We start from the raw sequence: 21469 nt of genomic DNA, 5'->3' as shown, positions 1-21469 counted from the left end.
GGGGGCTGCAAGTCCGAGATCAGGGTGCCAGCGTGGTCGGGTGAGGACCCTCTTCCGGGTTGCAGATTTCCCCTTGTGTTGAAGGGATGAGGGAGCTCTGTGGGGTCTCTTTTACAAGAGCACTTATCGCATTCAGGAGGGCTCCTCCCAAAGGCCTCACCTTGGACCTCATGACATAAGCACTTACCTACCACTAATACCATCACCTTTGGGACTAGGCTCTCCGCATATGAATTGGGAGGTGGGGTACACAAACATGCAGACCATAGCAGACACTTTAGGGATCAGGCCCAGGCACCAAGGAACCAAGGAGGACAGTATCGCCCCAGTGAGAAAGGGGGCGGGGAGTGGAACAGAGCAAACTGTCTGGAATGGCACATTGAGTCTTCAATGCTAATTTCATCTGAGCCCATTATAGGGCCGAGAGGGCATCTTATTTCCACAACCCATAAAAGGTAGCCGGAATCTATGAATAATAGAGAGGAGGAAAGAAAGAGCTCTGCAAGGAAGGAAGAAACTCCAGCCCAGGGATTTGGCTCCTGAGGTAGGATTTAGGCAACTTATCTAATTAGAAAGCCGCAGTGGCTTTCCAGAGCAAACCTCCAGCTTCGATCAAACGGGCGCTGTGTGCTCGTACTAGTGTGAGGAGAGAGAGGTGAGGTGACAAACAGGGAGGGCACATCGGGGATGACTGAGCAGCTCACCCACTAGCATTTATGGAGCCCCTTCCATGTCAGGTGCTTTGCCTGCATTATCAGATCTTGCCCTCGTACCCACCTTAGAGTGTATGATTCCCATCTTACAGATGTGGAACTTGAGGCTCAAAAAGATGTAGTTGCTCAGCCAAGGTCACAGAGCTAAAAAAGGATGGAGCTGGGGCTCATTTCCAGTGGGTTCCAGGTCTCTGACTCTTCCCATCCTTCTGTAATACACACCCCACCTCCTCACCAGCACATCTGGAAGATGGGTCAACTTAGTTGATGAACACTTTCATCCAAACCTGGGGTACAGGCACCACGTTGAGTCCTTCCCGAGGCTTTGCCAGGCAAATCAGCACCTAGGAACTGCCTTAGCTGTGTTGTGTGAGTCCCAGCGGAAACCAGGGATGAGAAGAAGCAGTCAGCAGCCATCCTCTCTGCTCCTGAAACATAGCGCAGCTCCCTGGCCACTTCTGTGGGCCTCCTGCAAATACAGAGACAACCAGCTCATCTTGGCGGGCGGGAGCACACTGCCCTGATGGCGAAGGGTGGAAGCAAGTTCTCAAAGTCTCTAAAAGGAGGAGGGAGCTCATTAAAATAAAATTGCAAAGTTAGAAAAAATTTAAAAACTAGTGTTTTTGTAATGCTAGCAACAGGAAAAAAAGGCTATGATCTTGGCTGATTCAAACGTGTAGGAGACACACTGATTTCCACCTATAGTAGCAGAATCCCTCTAGGTCATTGTAGGAGATTATTACATTACTAAATTGGACAGGGAAGGCATACGTTAACATAAAAGATTCAAAAGCACGGTGCTATGTGAAATACACGGTGTGTGTGTATGATTTTGACGTCCAGCAGCCCTGGAAGCAAAGAGGAGACACTGCTTCCTGGGAGGGAACAGGGAAGGAGACCACACAGCATCGAGAAAGAGACTAAAGGTAAGGCTGCAGCAGGTGGGAAGTGCCCGATGCCAGGGCCTTGGCCTCAGGGAGCCTTCACTGTGCAGCCTGGGGTTGAAGGGGGTCAGAGAAAGAGAAGCCCAAATGTACAACTGTAGGCTTTTCTGTTTACTGTTCCTCGACAGAGTGGAGACTGTCTCTAGAAAACTACAAGAAAAACGCAGCAGTGCAAACAGTTTGAGGCTGTCACAGTTCTGTGAGCATCCCTGCAGGTTCAGTGCATCCCCACCATGGGGAATTGATGGAGCCGCTATAAGAGTCCAGAGTTACCGACCCATAGTCCCCACTAGTTTATGCCAAAGTCAGCAGCAGCTACCGCATCCCTTTTACAAACAAACCCCTTCTTGGGCCGGCTCCCTGTCAGTCTTGGGAGGACCAGGTCAAATCCTGCAGCCTGGACCGAATTGTTCCCTTTAGGTACCGCAGCCAAAATCTGGGGGCAGGAGTGGGGAAGGGAGGAGCACAAATCACAGCACCACTGACGCTCTTTTGCCTGTTATTGTAGAATGAATCGAGAGCTCTGCCCCTGAGGTACTTTCAAGGAAAAGTAAACAGTTTTGTTTTTTGTGGGGTTTTTTTGCGATACGCGGGCCTCTCACTGTTGTGGCCTCTCCCACTGCGGAGCACAGGCTCTGGACGCACAGGCTCAGCGGCCATGGCTCACGGGCCCAGCTGCTCCGTGGCATGTGGGATCTTCCCAGACTGGGGCACGAATCCGTGTCCCCTGCATCGGCAGGCGGACTCTCAACCACTGTGCCACCAGGGAAGCCCAACAGTTATTTTTAAGACAGGAAGAAGGTGGAGTGGAAAACAAGAGATATATGGATGGGGGTGCTTATATCTGAGCTACCCCCGAGTCCCTCAGTCATTCAGTTCCCTGGATGGATTTAAATGCAGCATCACTGTGTCATCAGGACTCTCCACTCTTCTTAGTAACTAAAACTCTAACTATGCTCAACAAATTCTCACACAGCCAAAACACAAAGAATATATATATATATATTGAGTGGGTAAGTGAAAAGTCCAAGAAGGGAGCTCCAGGGGTTCAAACCATATGATGTTTTTTTATCCCACCATCTATGTCTATTCCTCCAAAAAATGTCTGATTGACCACACATGGGTCTCAGGTCGTCGTCTTCTTTTTGTCGGGGGGGTGGAGCTGGGAGAGACTGTTCCAGAAGTTTTAACTTGAAGTATAATTGGCTTACAATATTGTATATCAGGTGTACTACATAGTGGCTCAGTATTTTTATACATTATGAAATAATCACCATAACAACTTTAGTTACCATCTATCACATGCAAAGTTATTAGAATATTATTGACTATATTTTCTATACTGTACATTATATTCCCATGACTTATTTATCTTAAAGCTGAAGATTTTACCTCTTAATCCCCTTCGCCGGTTTCACCCATCTGTCTAACCCCCTCGCCTTTGGCAACTACCAGTTTGTTCTCTGTTTCTATTGAATCTGGTTTTGTTTTGTTATGGCTGTTCATTTGTTTTGGTTTTAGATTCCACATATAAGTGAAATCATATGGTATTTGTCTTTCTCTGTCTGACTTATCTCAGCATAATACCCTCTAGGTCCGTCTATGTTGTCACAAATGGCAAGATGTCATTCTTTTTTATGGCTGAATACTATTCCATTGTGTGTGTGTGTGTGTGTCTGTGTGTACATACCACATCTTCTTTGCTATTCCTCTATCAATGGACACTTCAGTTGCTTCCATATCTTGGCTACTGTAAATAATGGTGTGATGAACATTGGGGTGCATGTATTTTTTTTAGTGTTTTTATTTCCTTCAGATAAATATTGGGTCTCATGCTTTACTTGATGGCTTCAGTGTAGGGGTAGCAGTAATTCTCAGAGGAATCAATGATTGGTGATCCTTGTATGCTGACTCAGTAGCTGACTCTCTGGTATCCAGAGTCCAGAGATGATCCTGGGAAACTTTAATAAAAGTGAGGGTTGGTGACCGGGGTGTTGGGAGGGTCAACCAAATCCTTACACGCCAGTTTGGAGGTGCTGAGACCCTTAGAGTTGTATGAGGATTAGTGGATATTTTTTCTCAAACTCTATGTATGACTATTGGCAAAAGTGTCAGATAATCTTGATATCTTGTGCCAGAGCGACAAGATAAGCCTGATGCTTTGCCACTGGTCTCGTACATTTAAGAAGCATTATCAGGATTCAGATTGGATTTCACTGTTTCTCCAGGACTCCTATAAGAAGGTCATGTCTCACCTTTGCAGGTGCAGTTCAGGTGTGAAATGGTTTCATGTCCTTGCTGCTGAGGATGGTGTTTTGTGCTCCTCCCCACAGGGCATTTACAGCTGCATTCACGGGGTGCACATTGAAGAAAAGAAGAAGTCTCCAGACTTCAATCTGACCGGATCCCAGAGCAACATGTTAAAACTCCTTCGGTCAGCCAAAAACATTTCCAACTTGTCCAACGTGAACTCCTCAAGAATGGATTCCCCCAAAAGAGCTGCTGACTTCATTCAAAGAGGATCCCTCATCATGGACATGGTTTCAGATAAGGGAAACTTGATATATTCAGACAACAGGTCCTTTCAGGGGAAAGACAGCATTTTTGGGGACAACATGAATGAACTGCAAACCTTCATGGCCAACAGGCACAAGGATAACCTCAACAACTACGTGTTCCAGGGCCAGCACCCTCTGACTCTCAATGAGTCTAACCCTAACACAGTGGAGGTGGCCGTGAGCACGGAATCCAAAGGGAACTCCAGGCCCCGGCAGCTTTGGAAGAAATCCATGGAATCTCTACGCCAAGATTCGCTGACCCAGAACCCAGTCTCCCAGAGGGATGAGGGAACCGTGGAGAACAGGAGCTACTCCCTAAAGAGTCCTAGGTACCTTCCAGAAGAGGTGGCCCACTCGGACATCTCAGAAACTTCGAGCCGGGCCACGTGCCACCGGGAGCCTGACAACAGTAAGAACCACAAGGCCAAGGACAACTTCAAAAGGTCAGTGGCCTCCAAATACCCCAAGGACTGCAGCGAGGTTGAGCGCTCCTACCTGAAAACCAAAGCGAGCTCCCCCAGGGACAAGATCTACACCATTGATGGGGAGAGGGAGGCCAGTTTCCACCTCGATCCTCCCCAGTTTGTCGAAAACATGGCCCTTCCCGAGAACGTGGACTTCTCCAATGTCTACCAGGACCATGGTGACAGTTTCCGCAAGGGGGACTCCACACTGCCCATGAACAGGAGCCCCCTGCACGATGAAGATGGGCTCCCCAACAATGACCAGTATAAACTCTACTCCAAGCACTTCACCTTGAAAGACAAGAGTTCCCCTCACAGCGAGGGCAGCGACCGTTACCGGCAGAACTCCACGCACTGCAGGAGCTGCCTGTCCAACCTGCCCACCTATTCAGGCCACTTCACCATGAGGTCCCCCTTCAAATGCGACTCCTGCCTGCGGATGGGGAACCTCTATGACATTGACGAAGACCAGATGCTTCAGGAGACAGGTAACGCAGCTACCCAGGAGGAGGTCTACCAGCAGGACTGGGCACAGAGCAGCGCCCTCCAGTTCCCAAAGAACAAACTGAGGATTAGCCGGCAGCATTCCTACGATAACATCCTCGACAAACCCAGGGAGGTGGACCTTAGCAGGCCCTCCCGGAGCATAAGCCTCAAGGACAGGGAGCGGCTTCTGGAGGGAAACTTGTACGGGAGTCTCTTTAGTGTCCCCTCCAGCAAACTCTCGGGGAACAAAGGCTCCCTTTTCCCCCAGGGTCTGGAGGTCAGCAAACGGAGCAAGTCTCTCTTGCCAGACCACACCTCCGATAACCCTTTCCTCCACTCCTATGGGGATGACCAACGCTTAGTTATTGGGAGGTGCCCCTCGGACCCTTATAAACACTCGCTGCCATCCCAGGCAGTGAATGACAGCTATCTCCGATCGTCCTTGAGGTCGACGGCGTCATACTGTTCCAGGGACAGTAGAGGCCACAGCGATGTGTATATTTCGGAGCATGTTATGCCTTATGCTGCAAATAAGAATAAAATGTACTCTGCCCCCAGGGTTTTAAATTCCTGCAGCAATAGACGCGTGTACAAGAAAATGCCTAGTATTGAATCCGATGTTTAAAACCTTCCATTAATGTTTTATCTATAGGGAAACATAGGTAATGGCCAACGTTCCGGAGGATAAATGTTGGATGTCCAATAGTGCCCTGCAAAGAGCAAGAGGATTTAGGAAGGTATTTTTCTGTTGGTTCTTTTGCACATGGCTCCATGCCACAGTCTTCCACTCAAGGAATCTTGTGAGGTGTGTGCTGAGCGTGGCAGATACCAGATAGGTGAGTCCTTAACCAAAAATCAACCAATAAAAGGGCAAGTCTCCTGGACATGCCCGCTAGGTATGTTGGCAATAATGACGCGTTGGATGCCAATGGTGATGTGATGATTTCCTATATTCCAAATTCCATTAAGGCCAGTCCACCATGTAATTTCCTCATCAGAAATGCCTAATGGTTTCTCTAATACAGAGTAAGCAATATGGTATGCATGTAAATCTGACACAGACAAAACAAGAATGCATCTGCACTGTAGCGAGATTGACACGTGCAAGAGATTAGGAAGTTTGGATTTATAACTGGTCCAGCTTTATTGTTATGCCTTCCATCACAGCCCCGGCCCAACCCCAGAACTCCAGGCTCCCCCAAGGAGTAGCAAATCAGTGTGTTTGTGGTCACTCTGCTAGCTTCACTGTAGTCCATTTCCAAGACACATCTGGAGTAAAAGGCCAGAAGGGCCCTCAGGCAGAGAGCTACAGGAATCCCTTTGGATGTCGATTTGTGTATTTCACAGACACTCTCTCACCCTTGGCTTCGATGGTCTTGTTCAGAGCTGCATAAACTCACACATTTGTGTCTTCAATATCGTGTAAGTGTGGATCTTCTGTCTATGACACAGCGGCCATTGTAGGTTATCCCGAAGACTCCTGTGTACGTAAGTTTGCATTTCCCCCTTCTGGTGATGACTCAGGGTTGTATAGTATCTGTTACCCTTCCCCCGCAGAGTAACCATCACTCGTTCAGTCCCCGAATCAGCATGGTGGCGTTTCATTGCGTGTTGCTGTTCCCAGTGTAGTGAATGTGGTGGCATGTGCCGGCAGCCGTATGTGTACTGCGATCCTTAAGAAATAAAAGGCCATCCGTCTGCTGAAGGCCAGCGTGGCTGTAGGGTTATCTTCCTTAACGTCCTGAAATTCAGCTGGACACTCGTCTCCAGCCCCACTTCCTTAAATCAAAAGCCTTCAAAACATGAGAGACACTCATGCATCTACCCTGAGCAGCCTCCAAATTGTGGATAAACTTTAGTGGGACAAGTGATTTCTCTCTTCTGAAACAGTCACTCTGTTGGAGGCAAACTGCCTCATTAGCACCAACGGGAGATGAAAAATTCCTCGAAGCATCTGTCATTTCCGAGCCACCTCCATTCTCACTCTACTCAAACCTGTGCATAGATGATATGAGATGATACTCATTTTGTAAACCTTGGGGGAAGGGTAGGGAATCTTTATGCGTGAGAAGCTCTTAGCACCGTGCCTGGTACATGCGGTGTGGCCCCTCAGAATTAAGGCAGTTGTTATGATACTTCATCAGACAAGAATTTTCTAGTTTAAAAATTAAATATGATGAAACCCACAGCCATATTAATTGAACACTTTATATCGTTCTAATCCAATAATTAGTGTGTTTTAAATACATGAATATCCCTGAAATGCTTGAGCTAAGTAGCCACCCATTTTGCAGGGCACCTGGGTCTGTGGTGGTGTCATGTTACAGAAGCCCTAGGCTAATGTAAACGGGCCTGACCATTTCCTTGTTTCCTCCTGCGTTTTGCTAGCGTTCCCAGAGGAGGGGACAGAATGGCAGGTTGAAAAGTTATCCTGTTTCTTTTAGTCATGCTGTGTTCTGTTTGGTAGGCAATGCTTTCCCATGAGTGGGCAGGTGCCAGGAATAATTCTCTTAGAGCTTGAGGATTCATTGAGTGGCTCCCTCTTTGAGAAAGTGCACCTGACCTACAATATTCCTATAATGATGAAAAGTGGTTGCAGTAAAGTTCAGGGTCAGTGGTAGAGAGGCAGAGGGAGGCAGTGGGTGAGAAAGTCTTTGAGGTTGAAAGGCAGAAGGGGCCAACTAGGTGCTGAGGAGGAACGCACTTGAATGTTGCGTTTTATTTCTTGGATGTTGCACCTTTACTGCCTCAAGAGAATGGAGAAGCCTAGATTGAAAGACCCGGAATAGTCCCCCCAATTTCTAATCTTAGACACACCTGGGACCATATCATTTTTTAGAATTTACTGCCTTTGCCCTTCCACTGCATTCTAGACCTATACAGCCCCAGCCAGGATCACCTCCATTTCCTCACAAGACTGGCATGTCTTGACATGAAATGAATTGAAAAGTCTCCCCAGAATACAGAAGAGCGGTACATCGCCAGTCTAAAGAGGCTGTCTGTCTTCCTCCAGTGTCCTCCAAACCAGGGAGCTGCCAAATATGGCAGAGATCTCCAGGGAGAGTGAGAATTACACTTGGAATGATCCCATAGATCAAAAACCCTTCTTCTAATAACAGCATTAGTTCTGCTATTAACCCCATGCCTCTCTGGGTATAGAAACTAAAAACATGGCTTTGGGAAGAACCGACAGTAATGTAGTGAAAAAAAGTATACACTTCCTTTAATGCCTAAAGTGTTTTTAAAAAAATAACTAGGATTGGATGCTATGTAATAAATACCATTTCCTTCCTCCACAAATTCACTGACTCTTAATAGTGATGATCCCAAACTTCAGACAATCGACCATTGATGGGATGGTCACTTTCCAAGTGAAAGGTAGTGATGTTGAGCTATGCAGAGGTAGTCCAAGTCATTTCAGTTCTTTGGAGAAAGAGTAGCAGGAATATAACATCCAACAGTAAATCACACCTACAGTACAGGAGGCGATAAGAATTACATAGGAGGACCTGAACTATGGGTTCATTACAGAGGGTTCCTCTGACGCGTCTAGGCTCTGAGTCCTTAGATTCGTTGATGCCAAGGATCCAGAATCTCTGAACCCAAATGTGTGCCAGAGTTTCCTCTGACTCAAGTCGGAACTGGCATCCGTAATGATATTGCATTAACTCCAAATGGTTTTCTCCCCTTGAGAAGGACCCAACTAGTCCTCAGATAGGTAACAGTATGCACATGCAACCAACTTAAAATATTCTGTGTATGAGGAGAGCCTTCTACGATGTGAATTCTACTCTGGGAAACCTTTGGGTTTTTGGAAAATTGTTTCCGTTATCCTTACACCTGCAAGTTCTTAGGCCACCTCTAGTTTTAATGCTCTGAGAGGGCAGGTCACCAGTGGGTCTACTTTTCTGCCAGTGAGGCTTCCATGAGAGTTGCAGGATTATAATCACCCTACTCATTACTCTGTGTCCTTTGCAAATCTCACTGCATTTTTGTAGCCAGCACTGTCTCATGGCTTATACCCGGTTTTCTCTTCCCTGTTTCATAAGGTGCCTGAGAAGTGTTCATACGTAGGTTCTCTGATAAAAGCATTAAAATTCACCCATTGCAGCAAAATCAGTCAAATCAATTCACGCCTATTTTCAGGGGAGAAAAAAGAAAATTACACCTTGTTTACAAATGAAATAGTTTCACTTAAATTAGTCAAAGGATCCACGGCAGCCATGCAGTCGTACACTGTTTATTCTATTTGATATGTCTACCACTGATGTGTGTTTGATATTCGGCATCCTTCTCAGGAAATGACAAATGCCCCGAATTCTTTGCAGATGGAATTGCTAATGAAAAAGAAAAAAAGGTTGGTGTTAATTAAATGGTGATTAAAAATGTATCTCCTTTAAACTTAAAAAGTGCAGCCTTAATAATCAGTTGTCATATAAATAAATAGCTTGCACTGAAATCCCTTGCGGTTTAAGACCTAAATACATACTAAGTTGAGAAACCTAAATATCTTTCAGAAGAGCTGAATATATTCATTAACTTTATGCAAATCCTGTACTGTTTCTTCGTGCATAACTGTTGTGTATGAATTCTTAAAAGGGGGACATGAGTTGTTTCTGAAATAGAGCCTGTTTGTATTAAGCACAGCTAGAGTAGACATAATTGGACTTCAAGGGAAAGACCCACACCAACAAAAACCAAAACTGAATAGGTGAAAGCTAAACTCAGTGGTTGGTATTTAATACGACTTAAAGGCAATTTTCATTTGAAAAGCAGTGTTTATTTTCACTTGAGATAAAACTAGACCTTTCTGGATACCCAGCCTTCTCTTGGTAAACAGGGTTGCTAGTACTTAATGAGAGGTTACGTGGGGTCTGTACTTGAAAAGTTCTCCCAATATGCAGTTGCCCTTTGCCATTCAATCCCTTTACATTATTCTTTGTTCGTATCTTATTGTATCAGAGGAGGCCACTTGGTAGAGATCAGAGATGATCAAATGCACTTATCCTGTGAATATAAATGCTCATGTACACACGTATATAATATACATGCTTGGTTACTACAATTCACAAGTAAGTGTATTATCCAAATAAAATTGTATATAATGTAAAGTTTATGTTAAAATTTAAATGGTGATAATGATATTAACACATGGAAAACCCATTCTGGTTATTGATGGGATGATATTTATGTGAAGAGGGCACTGTTTTTCTAAAAAAAATTATCTCAGTTCTAGGGAGGATAATGGAGCCCAAGTGGGATTTGGGTGTTGGAGTTCTTGGCCCCTTATTAAAAAAATATATATCTGGGGTTGGGGGTGTGGGATGTATTCTGCTCACTTTTACTCTAGAAGACAGTGCTGATACGGACATGTATGTGATTTCTGTAAACCCATCAAAGGGCGTATTTCCTGTTTAAACTCCTCCTCTTCCCCCGCCCACACTCTTTCTGTGCCCGGAAGTACTCAGTATAGTATCAGCTAAAGGTGCCTGCCCAGAAGGGCCTTAGAAAGCCAGAACTTATAGAACTACACCAAGGTTTGGCGGGAGGGGAAGGGAGATGGGAAAATTAAGAGAAAATGAAATTCCAGAGGGGCGGTAGTCATCTGTATAAGATTGTCAGGTTGTCAGGTCTAGAACCCGAGACTTCCTGGTCCATTTCCTAGCTTGGTCCCCCTTTCCAGGCTAACTCGTTCTTAGGTTTCTCACAGGAGTGCTCCCCTGAGTACCTCTGGGATCAGAGCCAGAGAACCTAAGAGAACTGACCTGGCTATCTTTGCCTTTTGCCTTATACAGACCCACGCATCCCTCTCTGAATGTGGTTTTCCTTTAAGCTCCCCAAAACCTCCTGCTTCAGAGTCCTGGAGAAGAGAAACTTTTTTTTAGGGACCTACCTGTTCCCTGGGAAGAGTTGATAAGGGATATAGTTTAAAACCTCAAACCAAAGTTGAAAGCTGGCAGTGATCACTGCGATAATATTGTTATATTTCTCATGAGCCAGGGATGAACATAGGACACTGATTAGCTGATGGAACCTGACTGAGTATCCACTCTCCTTTTAAGGACAATTTGGGATTGGGGAGCTGCAAAGGGAATAGAAAGTACAGTCTCTTCCCATAAGTAGTGTATGGTCTAGAACTTCAGTTCCCTAATGCAAAAGATAGCTGAGGACCCATGAAATGCAAACATAGACTACATGAAAAAACTGGAAATGATAAATAAAGTTTTTGTCAGGAGATAAAAATTTATCTGATTCCATGCTCAAACAAACAAACTGACAGACAATCCCTTCCCTAGGCTCACTCCCAAGTAACTTTAGAGAATCTAGTTGTTGTTCCTGGAGATGCCCTTGATTATTTCAACCTTCAAAGACAGTACTTAGGGAACCCAGGAGCATCTGATCAGGCGAACAAACTTGCCCTTCTCGGTTTTTGCACAGGCAGCCTTGGATCTGGTTCCATTCAGTTCTCCAACCGTTGCCAAATCATGCCTCCTCCCAGCCCTGCTTTGTGACATGTGCTTTAAGAAAAGGTTGTGGAAAAAAATCCTCAAAGGATTGGGAAATAGACCATGATGTAAAAAGACTATTTTCTGAAACCTTTTTTTGTTTGGTTTCGTTTCTGACTTGTGAAGAATACTTCGGGTAGTTCAGGGTATAAATGTATCAGGGAGGGAAGTAGAGAGAATTCCTGTTGAGTCCCAAGTGCCTCGTGTTGTGACTGGCAAAAGAGAACACATCAGGTGCCTGGAGAGAAGATGGGACAAGGAGATGGCAAAAGGGGTCAAGGTGTGCTTCAGAAAGATGGTGCGGTGGAGAGGGAGCTTATTTTTTCTCTGTCCATCCTATTCTGTACGTTACTGGAACGTTGGATTCTCTATTCATCCCAAGGACACACCTTGGTTCAGCACCTGAATTTGGAAATATCAAAATATATCTACATTGAGTGTAGACTGTATTCTAGGCGTGTCCTAGAATGCAATCCTCAAAATAACCTTGATGTTAAGTATGATTGCTCCCACTTTACAGATAAGGAAACAGGCTCAGATTGGTTTCAGCCTCATCGGCCACAGAACCTGCTAATAAATCTGTAATATTAGGCCTAGTCTCAAAGTGCCTGATCTCCTCCAGGGAGGTCAGAATAGAAGTCAGGAAAAGAGATATTCTGTTCTGAGGTCCCTGGGGCTATTGCTTGAGTTTCAGCCTCTGTGGTGAGGAAGTTGGTTGGTGTCCTACCCCTCGTCGTCTGGTTTGGGGTGTGTTGAAAACTCCCGGGACCCCACCTCTGTTCATGGTCCCTTCTGAGACTTGAATGCTGTATGTGTCTCTCCCCTGAATGCTTGCACTCAGCACTTAACTTTTTTTGGTTCCTGGGGAGTTATTTTCTCTACTTAGCATGTGCCTAATCTTAAATATCCCCTTCCTAATATCTCTTCTCTTTCTTAGCAGACATCAGGGATAATTCCATTAAACATATGCAAACAATATGCTCTCACATATGTGCGGTTGCACACACACACACACACACACACACTGCCTTGTGGCCCCCATTAACGCTTTCCTAAACATTGTGGCCCATTTTCAGAAAGGGCATGCTCTTTGCACCCTTCTGTTGCTTGTCTTTGCCAAGCAGACAGAATGAGGTTCAGAGGTGTGACAGGGAATTGAAAATAAAATTTTTCCATAAATGATCAAGAGTTTGGTAATCAGTATGACTGAGGGGCAGCTATTAAGATTTTTTTTCCCTTCTTAGTCTGTTCTATTTTTTTCAAATTGTCTTAGAGATACTTTCCTGGTCATTGACGTCAAGATAACTGTTGCACCACTGAATGCTTGTTTGGTTTATCTCATTAAAGAATGTCCAATTGGAATATTTCCACCAGGCTTTCTAGGAGCCTAAAATGATGTAGTGTGTAATACACTGTGTACGTGATGACCCTGAGGCAATGATGCATTCCGTTCTTGAACCCCGCTCCCATGTTCTAAGCCACACCTCTCTCTCCTGGCATTTTATCTACTGTGAGGTGGGACACATTAGGACCATTTTATAGATGAGGAAACTGAGCGGGGTTTGAAGGAATGTTTCCCGGAGAGGTTCTGTGATTCCACCCCCTCTGGGGGTCATTTAACCTAATGTAAGGTCATAACCTAATGTAAGGTCATCCTGGTCCCTGAGAAATGCTCTAGCCCTTTATATCTTTCAAGCTGGCAGTAAAGTCTCTTAAGACAGAAAGGTTATTATTATTTCATAGCTATTTTGAGATCCTGTTGGGTCTACAAGTGCATGACAACATTCTCCCAGGGATGCTGAGCTTTGCAGAAACTGGAACACTCAAAAGAACAATTTGGCCAGTGGTATCTCTTCACTGAGGTCGTATTTCAAAGCACACAACTCTCCAGGGAGCAGGAACCAAACTGTTGAAAATGGAGTCATTTCTCAGATTAACCTCCTCCAAAAAAGTGTCATCAGTACATAGAGACAAACAAGACCAAACAGATTATCACTCATAAATCCCTCTTACCTACTACATTTGTGAAACAATGAGTTTGCGTTTTTGCAATTCTGAGAACATTTCTCATTAGCAGTAGCCCTGGGTCATAACCTCTTCCAGTTAATTCTCTCTCACACCTTTGGGAAGGATTTAAGACGAGCCTTCAAAAGGATATTAATATAACAAGTAGCCAATACCACAGCTGCCTTTTAAATTAATAAGGTTAATTGTTCTCTAGCAAACATAAGTTTGTCTTTGACATTTTAAATGCTTCTCATTGATCGGACATTTTGCTGTTTCAAGCTTTTAAAGGGCTCAAATCAAAGACTATTGATAGCTGAGCAAATAGTGAAGGTCCAGAAATATAAAAACATTGTCAATTTTTCCATGAAGAACAATCATAGACTTTTGAATTCGACCGAGGTTTTTACATTAGCCATCTAAGACTTATTGAATTATTTCTATTCTCAGTTAAGCTAATTCAAACAAATGAACAGTATTGACTTTTCAAATCTTTTTTTTTTAATCTTTAGTTTATAAGGTTTGTAGACACAGCTCTGAGGCCATGACCATTAAGTAAATGTTCCAGGGTAGAAACTAAAGATTCAGACGACTATTTTGGGTCAAATTCAGGTGATCATCTTTGAAAATCCTGATGGATTTGGGAAGATGAAAGTGGCACTTGTAACATTTATGTTTCTCAAATTTTTCCCTGGGAAAGGGTGTCAATTATTTATTTTTTTTCAAATAAGAAATTAGGTCAAGAGTAACATTTTCATAGAAAATTCAGTAAGCTACTCAATACAACTAATTACATGGCTAGATATGGCTCAGATGCCTTCCAAGCCTGAGGGTCCCAAAATATTTCTTTAACAGTTGTTTTTAACTATGAATCTTAATCTTGTTCATTCCCTTGCTAAAACAAATTTAAAAGCATATACTTTCCAGATTATGTAGTCGGGATAATTCAATGTAGTATATCACAATAGAATGCGCGTATGTTTATGTATAGTCTATATATTTCGAGCTGAATATTCAGAAAGAATTAGGTGAGTTAATTGGTGGCTTGAAAAAGAAGCAGATCCTAAACATCGTAAATAATGGCCTTCTCACCCAGAAAAAGAGGGTAAACTGTCCGTCTTTCATTCGTGTTATAAGACTCGTTGCATAATGATACACAAGCTGGTCATTACTCACAAGAAAGGAATTGAATTAAGCAGCTTGAAAGGTCCGTGTCTGAGTTCATTTTTAACCCAACATGGATGGGTTTGAAGTCCTTGTGCAGAGGGTTTCCATTCACAGCTACATTCAAACAGTCTAAAACCCACATCAGAACTGGCTCGATCTCTTGTATGGAGGAGCCCCAAGCAAGCTGTGTTCTCTACTCAGTGGTTTTCATCTGGGAATAAGATGTTCACTTACCAACCGTAACAGTTTATACCTGTCATGTTTTAATCCACTGCATGAGGAAGTGCTAGTAAGTGTATTAAATATTTCCAAGCATAGCTACAAAATTATACGTTTGCTTAACACCTTTCTATGATAGAGGAAGTATATACTATGGTTGTCTCCTTGTAGTACGTCTTTTATTTTTGTTCAGCGTGTTATCAGCTGTCTTAAGGAATGGGGTTTGAAATATGTGTGCAAACTGATATGTACATAACTCCCGAGGCAACAAAAGTGCCCAGTCATATCGTGTAAAAATGTAAATACAGGAGAATTTCATTTTTCTAATAAAGATAATTTCTGCCAATTGATATGAAAATGAGAAATGGAGTTGTGGTCTTTGTTGTTGCTGCTGCGGTTGAGGGCATCACTAACGTTTCGGGCGGGCTTAGTGTTTGTACAAAGGGGAAAATCACTTATTTCCTCCTTTGTGCAATGGAGGGGTGGAGAGGGGAGCATGGAATTGGGAAGAATACAGGACTTGGCTTCAGGGTTTTACTGGCAAGCTTTGCCACTGTCCCTAACCTGGATCGCATCTTCCTGGGCAGTTCCCACACTTGCAGCACTGATTCTGATAACGTTGGACTTCACTGAGCCCTGTGACTTATGTTTCTGGAAAAGAGTGATGGTTAAAGACCTCCTCTCCTTTTGTATCCCAGGCAACAGCTGACTGCAAAGGACCACCCTTCTCCATATGACTTTGATATGACCCATGGGTGCCCCCTTCTCCATGCCAAGGCCAGACACAGAGCCTCCAAATCCCCAATCCTTGCCTCATAAACGATTAGCGGACATTCTTGTTCTCACTGATCAATTGGAGCAAAATGCTTGTTGAGCAGCCAGAGCCAGCTCACAGCCTCCTCCTGGGAATAGGCGGGGCTCAGATTCTTGGGTCTGCTACTATCCAATCCCACCACTCCCGTTCATCTCACATCCCCACACCCTGTTCTGTCCAGTTTTGCTTACTCCCCCCTATAAAAGAAGCGCTCTTTTTACCTAACTCGTGAGGCACCTGCAGAGCTTATAGTCGGAGCATTCCCCCTATTCCAATAGTCCTCCTCCCCCTGTTGCAATAGTCCCTTTCTCCTCCTTGCAATAATTTTTCTATAATCGAGTCCCTCCTTACTAAATCTAGATTTAATTTTCACGTGACAACTTCCATCCCTAGATCAAATGACATTTCTAAAAAATCTGACCTTGTTCACTCTACCTCTCCTTTACTTAAAATCTTCAGCTTAAAACAAATGACCCAAAGGAAAAGACCGGATTCCATAGCCTGGCACACAAAGTCTTCCAATCCCCACAAACCCCTTCCTACCACGTGCCGTATGCACCTAACGTCTCTCTGCTCCTCTCCAAAGACACTATGAGCTCTCGGGGTTCCATGCCTTCACTCATGCTATTCTTTCTTCCTGGAATGCTGGTCTCCTCCACGTCTCCTCGCCAACTCTTGATCCTCCTTCAAGTTGTATCTTCAATGGAAGCCTCTTCGTAGTCTTTCCAAGCTCTCTCCCAGCAGCAGAGTTAACCCTTGACTTCTCCGTGAGCCAGCCCCTTGCACACCCATCTCTCACATGATTTAGCAGCCTTTACTAAACTTTTTAGTGTGTGCTATCTCTCTTTAGAATGTGAGCTTTTCCAGGGCTTTTCATATCCAGATGAAAATATATAATTTTTCATCTTTGAATCCTAGCACCCAGCCCAGCATCTAACAAAGAGTGGGCATTTTTGGATGGATAGGAGAATAGCTAATTGGAAGATTGGGTGGCTGTTGGGTGGGTGAGTGGCTGGATGGGCATGTAGATGGAGTGCCTTGGAATCTGTTCTTGGTTTACTTCACTCTCTATCTTATCTACTGTTTTTTACCCAGAACTTTGACTATAAACGCCACTGATTACTCCTACATTTTTATATTTGGGTCCGACCTCCCCTATAAATTCTAGACTCACATATCCATATCTATATTAGTAACTCCACCTAGAGATCTGAAAGACATTCAGATCCCAAAATATCTTAAAAGGTATATTGGGCCATCCCCCAGCCCCAGTAGAAATCTTATCCTCCCCCAGAGTTCCCCAACTCAGGAACTGGCACTGCTACTGAGCTGATTTCTCAGGCTAAGTACCTTCTGGTCATCCTTCAGTCTTCTTCCCGACCCCGCCCCACCCCTTACATTCAATCCATCCACCAGCTCTGTCTGCATGACCTTTAAAGTACATTAAGAATCCATCTGCTTCTCATCACTTCTACCACCGTCACCCAGATCATCACCTCCCATTTATACAAATGCAACTGCTTTCTAACCCATCCACCTGCTTCTTCTCTGGCCTCCATGTCTCCATTCTCCATACAGAAGTCAGGATAATCTTTTTTTTTTTTTTAACATTTTTATTAGAGTGCTTTACACTGCTTTACAGTGTTGTGTTATTTTCTGCTGTATAACAAAGTGAATCAACTATATGTATACATATATCCCCATATCCTCTCCCTCTTGCATCTCCCTCCCTTCCTCCCTATCCCACCCCTCTAGGTGGTCACAAAGCACAGAGCTGACCTCCCTGTGCTATGCGGCTGCTTCCCACTAGCTATCTATTTTACATTTGGTAGTGTATATATGTCCACGCCACTCTCTCACTTTGTCGTAGCTTACCCTTCCCCCTCCCCGTGTCCTCAAGTCCATTCTCTACGTCTGTGTCTTTATTCCTGTCTTGTCCCTAGGTTCTTCAGAACCATTTTTTTTTTTAGATTCCATATATATGTGTTAGCATATGGTATTTGTTTTTCTCTTTCTGACTTACTTCACTCTGTATGACAGACTCTAGGTCCATCCACCTCACTACAAATAACTCAATTTCATTTCTTTTTATGGCTGAGTAATATTCCATTGTATACATGTGCCACATCTTCTTTATCCGTTCATCTGTCAGTGGACACTTAGGCTGCTTCCATGTCCTGGCTATTGTAAATAGAGCTGCAATGAACATTGGGGTACATGACTCTTTGAATTATGGTTTTCTCAGGGTATATGCCCAGTAGTGGGATTGCTGGGTCATATGGTAATTCTATTTTCAGTTATTTAAGGAACCTCCATACTGTTCTCCACAGTGGCTGTATCAATTTACATTCCCACCAACAGTGCAAGAGGGTTCCCTTTTCTCCACACCCTCTCCAGCATTCAGTGTTTGTAGATGTTTTGATGATGCCCATTCTGACTGGTGTGAGGTGATACCTCACTGTAGTTTTGATTCGCATTTCTCTAGTGATTAGTGATGTTGAGCATCCTTTCATGTGTTTGTTGGCAACCTGTATATCTTTGGAGAAATGTCTATTTAGGTCTTCTGCCCATTTTTGGATTGGGTTTTTGTTTTATTGATATTGAGCCGCATGAGCTGCTTGTATATTTTGGAGACGAATCCTTTGTCAGTTGCTTCATTTGCAGATACTTTCTCCCACTCTGAGGGTCTTTTCGTCTTGTTTATGGTTTCCTTTGCTGTGCAAAAGCTTTTAAGTTTCATTAGGTCCCAGGGTAATCTTTTAAAGACACTAATTAGATCATATCCCTCACCTGGTCTCAAGCCTTCAGTACCTTTGCATTACAGTCAGAATAAAATCAAAATTCTTCCCCATTCTAACTCCATGTTCCAAACTCTTACTATAGTCCACGCTCCAAGAAAAAAGACGAATGTTTCTCGTTTCTCTTGCCTCATTCCCTGTCTCTGGAGCCTCTCCTTCCCTAGCCTTTTCTCTTTTTTTGGAGCAGCCATAAATGGGCTGTTTCCAACACATTTTCCATGAACTGAAGTGGCACTAAATACCATCACTGCTATGAAACTAATCGGCAATTTGTGAGATGCCTTTACACCCATGTAGCCCCATTTGGGGGCATAATTATTTCCTAATTAGGAGGCGATTTATACTTGTTACTTGGGACATTTGCTTCTGCCAGTTCCATGGCTACCCTAAATGGCTCAGTTCTCTTTTTTTCTCCCCCAAGATTCTGCTGGCTGAAGCCAGATGACCAGACAGCCAAGCAAACTTAATTAACAGACAGTTCTGTTCCTGTGGGAGGGACAAGCTCAAATGTGCTGTCATTCTGAGGATAAAACCAAACACGTTTCTCTTAGAAGACCTTGTAGTCTTCCGCTAGAGACGGAGTTTGGGGGGGTCTGTTACCTTCTTTTCCAAGAGTTCTGATGAAATTTATTATTAAAGTTCGCTAAACTAACCCATCTTTGTAAAAACCCTTTTAAAATCTTTAAAGCCCTCCTTTGTAGCAGGGATTATAGTCCCCATTTTACATATTCAGAAACCGAGGTTTAGAGATTGAAATGACTTCCTTAAGACCATACGACCAGGTCGTTGTGAAGCTGGGACCAGGAGTGAGCACATGTCAGCTGGACTTCATATCCCATGATTTTTCGTCTCTACTTAGTGCTCACTATTACCTAGATTCCAATAGTGTACAGGCAGGAACTGCCTCTGTGTCCCTGATGCCTTATATGCTGTAAATGTCCAGTAAGTATTTTTAAATAAACAGGAAGCAGAGAGAAGAGCCAGGAAGTCTGAGTTCTTGGCCACATCCTTACTGTATGACTTTTGTCTTTTCACTTCTCTTCTCTTATTCTCGTCGTCTTCTCATGCATATCTGCAAAATGAAGATTTTCAGCTCCAACTCTGCCCGCTTCCTAGGCATGTGTAGAGGCATTGTCAACCATACCATATATCAAGAAAAGATAACTCCTTCTGTACTATTTTTAGTTCCAAAACTTAGGAGTTGTGTTCAGGGTGTGTCCAAAGAAAAACAACTTCCAGTGACTGGAAGTCCATACCATCTGACCTCTGCTTTTCTGGGGACAGAGGGTATCTCTCCTTGGGGGTGAGAATGGTCCAAGAATTAGAGGTCATAGATCAGGACTCTCCCCTAAGGAAGCAGATAGAAAAGTGGCCCCTGGCTTTGTTGCTGAGCTCTCCAAGGTACTGAAATTTCCAAGGATGTAGGTGTCAGGTCTTTACTACTCTCCTCAGCAGATGGAAAATGTCCACATTTTTGCTTCTGGAAACTCCAAGGTGCTAAAATTTCTGGGGCTGTGTATGCAAAGCCTTGTGCACTATGGTTCAGCAAAAAGTTCCATTCAGTGTGCACGCTGGCAGGAGCCAGGGGGAGACTGTGCTATGACTTTCCATTTGAAAGCCTTTACCCCCCTTGAAGAAGTGTCCAGCTGTCCCCTATTTCCCACCACCCACTGACATGCCAGGGGGTTCCAGAAGTTTTCTCTTTCTTTCTCTTGCCTTTCTCTCACTTTGTCCCTGTTCCTGCCTGAGGAAGAAACAGCAGCCTTGTTCTTTTTAACTCAGCAGTACTGCAGGCAACCGTGCATTCTAAAGGATAGCCTCCTCCTCTTCCATTTCTTCCTAAGCAGATAAGACATCCCAGTCCCCAGTTCAGAGGCTGGGCGCCAGGAGCTAGTGGCATCAGATGTGCTCAGAGATCTTGTTACTTTTGATTGCTTGTAGCCTTTCATCCAAACAAGAGCCCAGGAATACAAATGTACAGTAGAGGATAGAAGGAGGAGGAGGTCATTCTCTATCAAACAGCACCCAGATCCCACTCTGTGGCCCCATCACCAAGCACAATGAGAAAAAGCACACAGACTTCCACTTGAAAATTTATAATGCTGTGTTCCAAGAATGTGACTGATTACCTGTGGCCTCCCTGCTGCACTCAGAGTAACTTAAAGAAGCCAGGGTCCAATCTGACTCACCAAACCATAGCATATTGGCTGGCTTCAAGACGTACAAACATCATCAGAATAGGGAATGCAGAGATACGAGCCTATTTCAGGGCAGTCAACATGCCCAGGAGGCTTCATAATCCACGGCATCCCAAAGCCACTACCATGGGTTAAACCATAAACCTAATTCTACATCTTTCCCAATCCCCTCCCACCATCTTAACAACTCACATTCCATCATAAACTGCAGGGGAGGGTAATTTACAGGAAGTGTGAGCATTGGTATTGCCTTCAGCAGTTTTCAATGTTGGCCGTAAGGGATAAAGCTCAGGGTTGTAAAGCTCACAGTTTTTCATTCAAGATAAGTAAAATAAAAAATAAAAATAAATTTTAAAAAAAGGTAAGTAAAATAACAACACAGATACATATTTTCAGTTGCCTCTTGGACATCTTGAAAGCATCCCAAATGCAACATCTTCAAAACCAAATGTATCCTCCTCCTTTCACCAGCGCTTTCTTCCCTTCTAGAGTTTTCTAAGAGCAGAGCGTCATCAGCTCCCACTCACCAGGCCAAAATCATGACAGTCTTTTGACTCGTCTCTCTCTCTCCTTCCTCCAGTTTTGGTTCGTTTCCTTG

General features: G+C 43.9%; 1 protein-coding gene across 2 annotated transcripts in view; it reads left to right on the top strand.

The window, feature by feature from the left end:
- GRIN2A (glutamate ionotropic receptor NMDA type subunit 2A) overlaps positions 1-7348 on the top strand; it is a 372579-nt gene extending 365231 nt beyond the window's left edge. The window contains exons 12-13 of one of the 2 annotated variants that reach the window (XM_029221233.1): positions 3991-5165; positions 5509-5527. In XM_029221233.1, coding sequence (XP_029077066.1) covers positions 3991-5165; positions 5509-5527 — 1194 coding nt within the window. Of the gene's footprint in view, positions 1-3990 lie in introns of both variants that reach the window. The other variant, XM_029221232.1, reaches the window with a different exon arrangement.
- Positions 7349-21469: the final 14121 nt, after the last annotated feature.

The sequence above is a fragment of the Monodon monoceros genome, unplaced genomic scaffold (genome assembly GCF_005190385.1).
Source record: "Monodon monoceros isolate NGI ecotype Baffin Bay Population unplaced genomic scaffold, NGI_Narwhal_1 Super_Scaffold_13, whole genome shotgun sequence".
In the NCBI taxonomy this organism is placed as follows: domain Eukaryota; kingdom Metazoa; phylum Chordata; class Mammalia; order Artiodactyla; family Monodontidae; genus Monodon; species Monodon monoceros.
The sequence above is the reverse complement of the archived record's forward strand: the minus strand, read 5'-3'. Positions and strand labels throughout refer to the sequence as shown.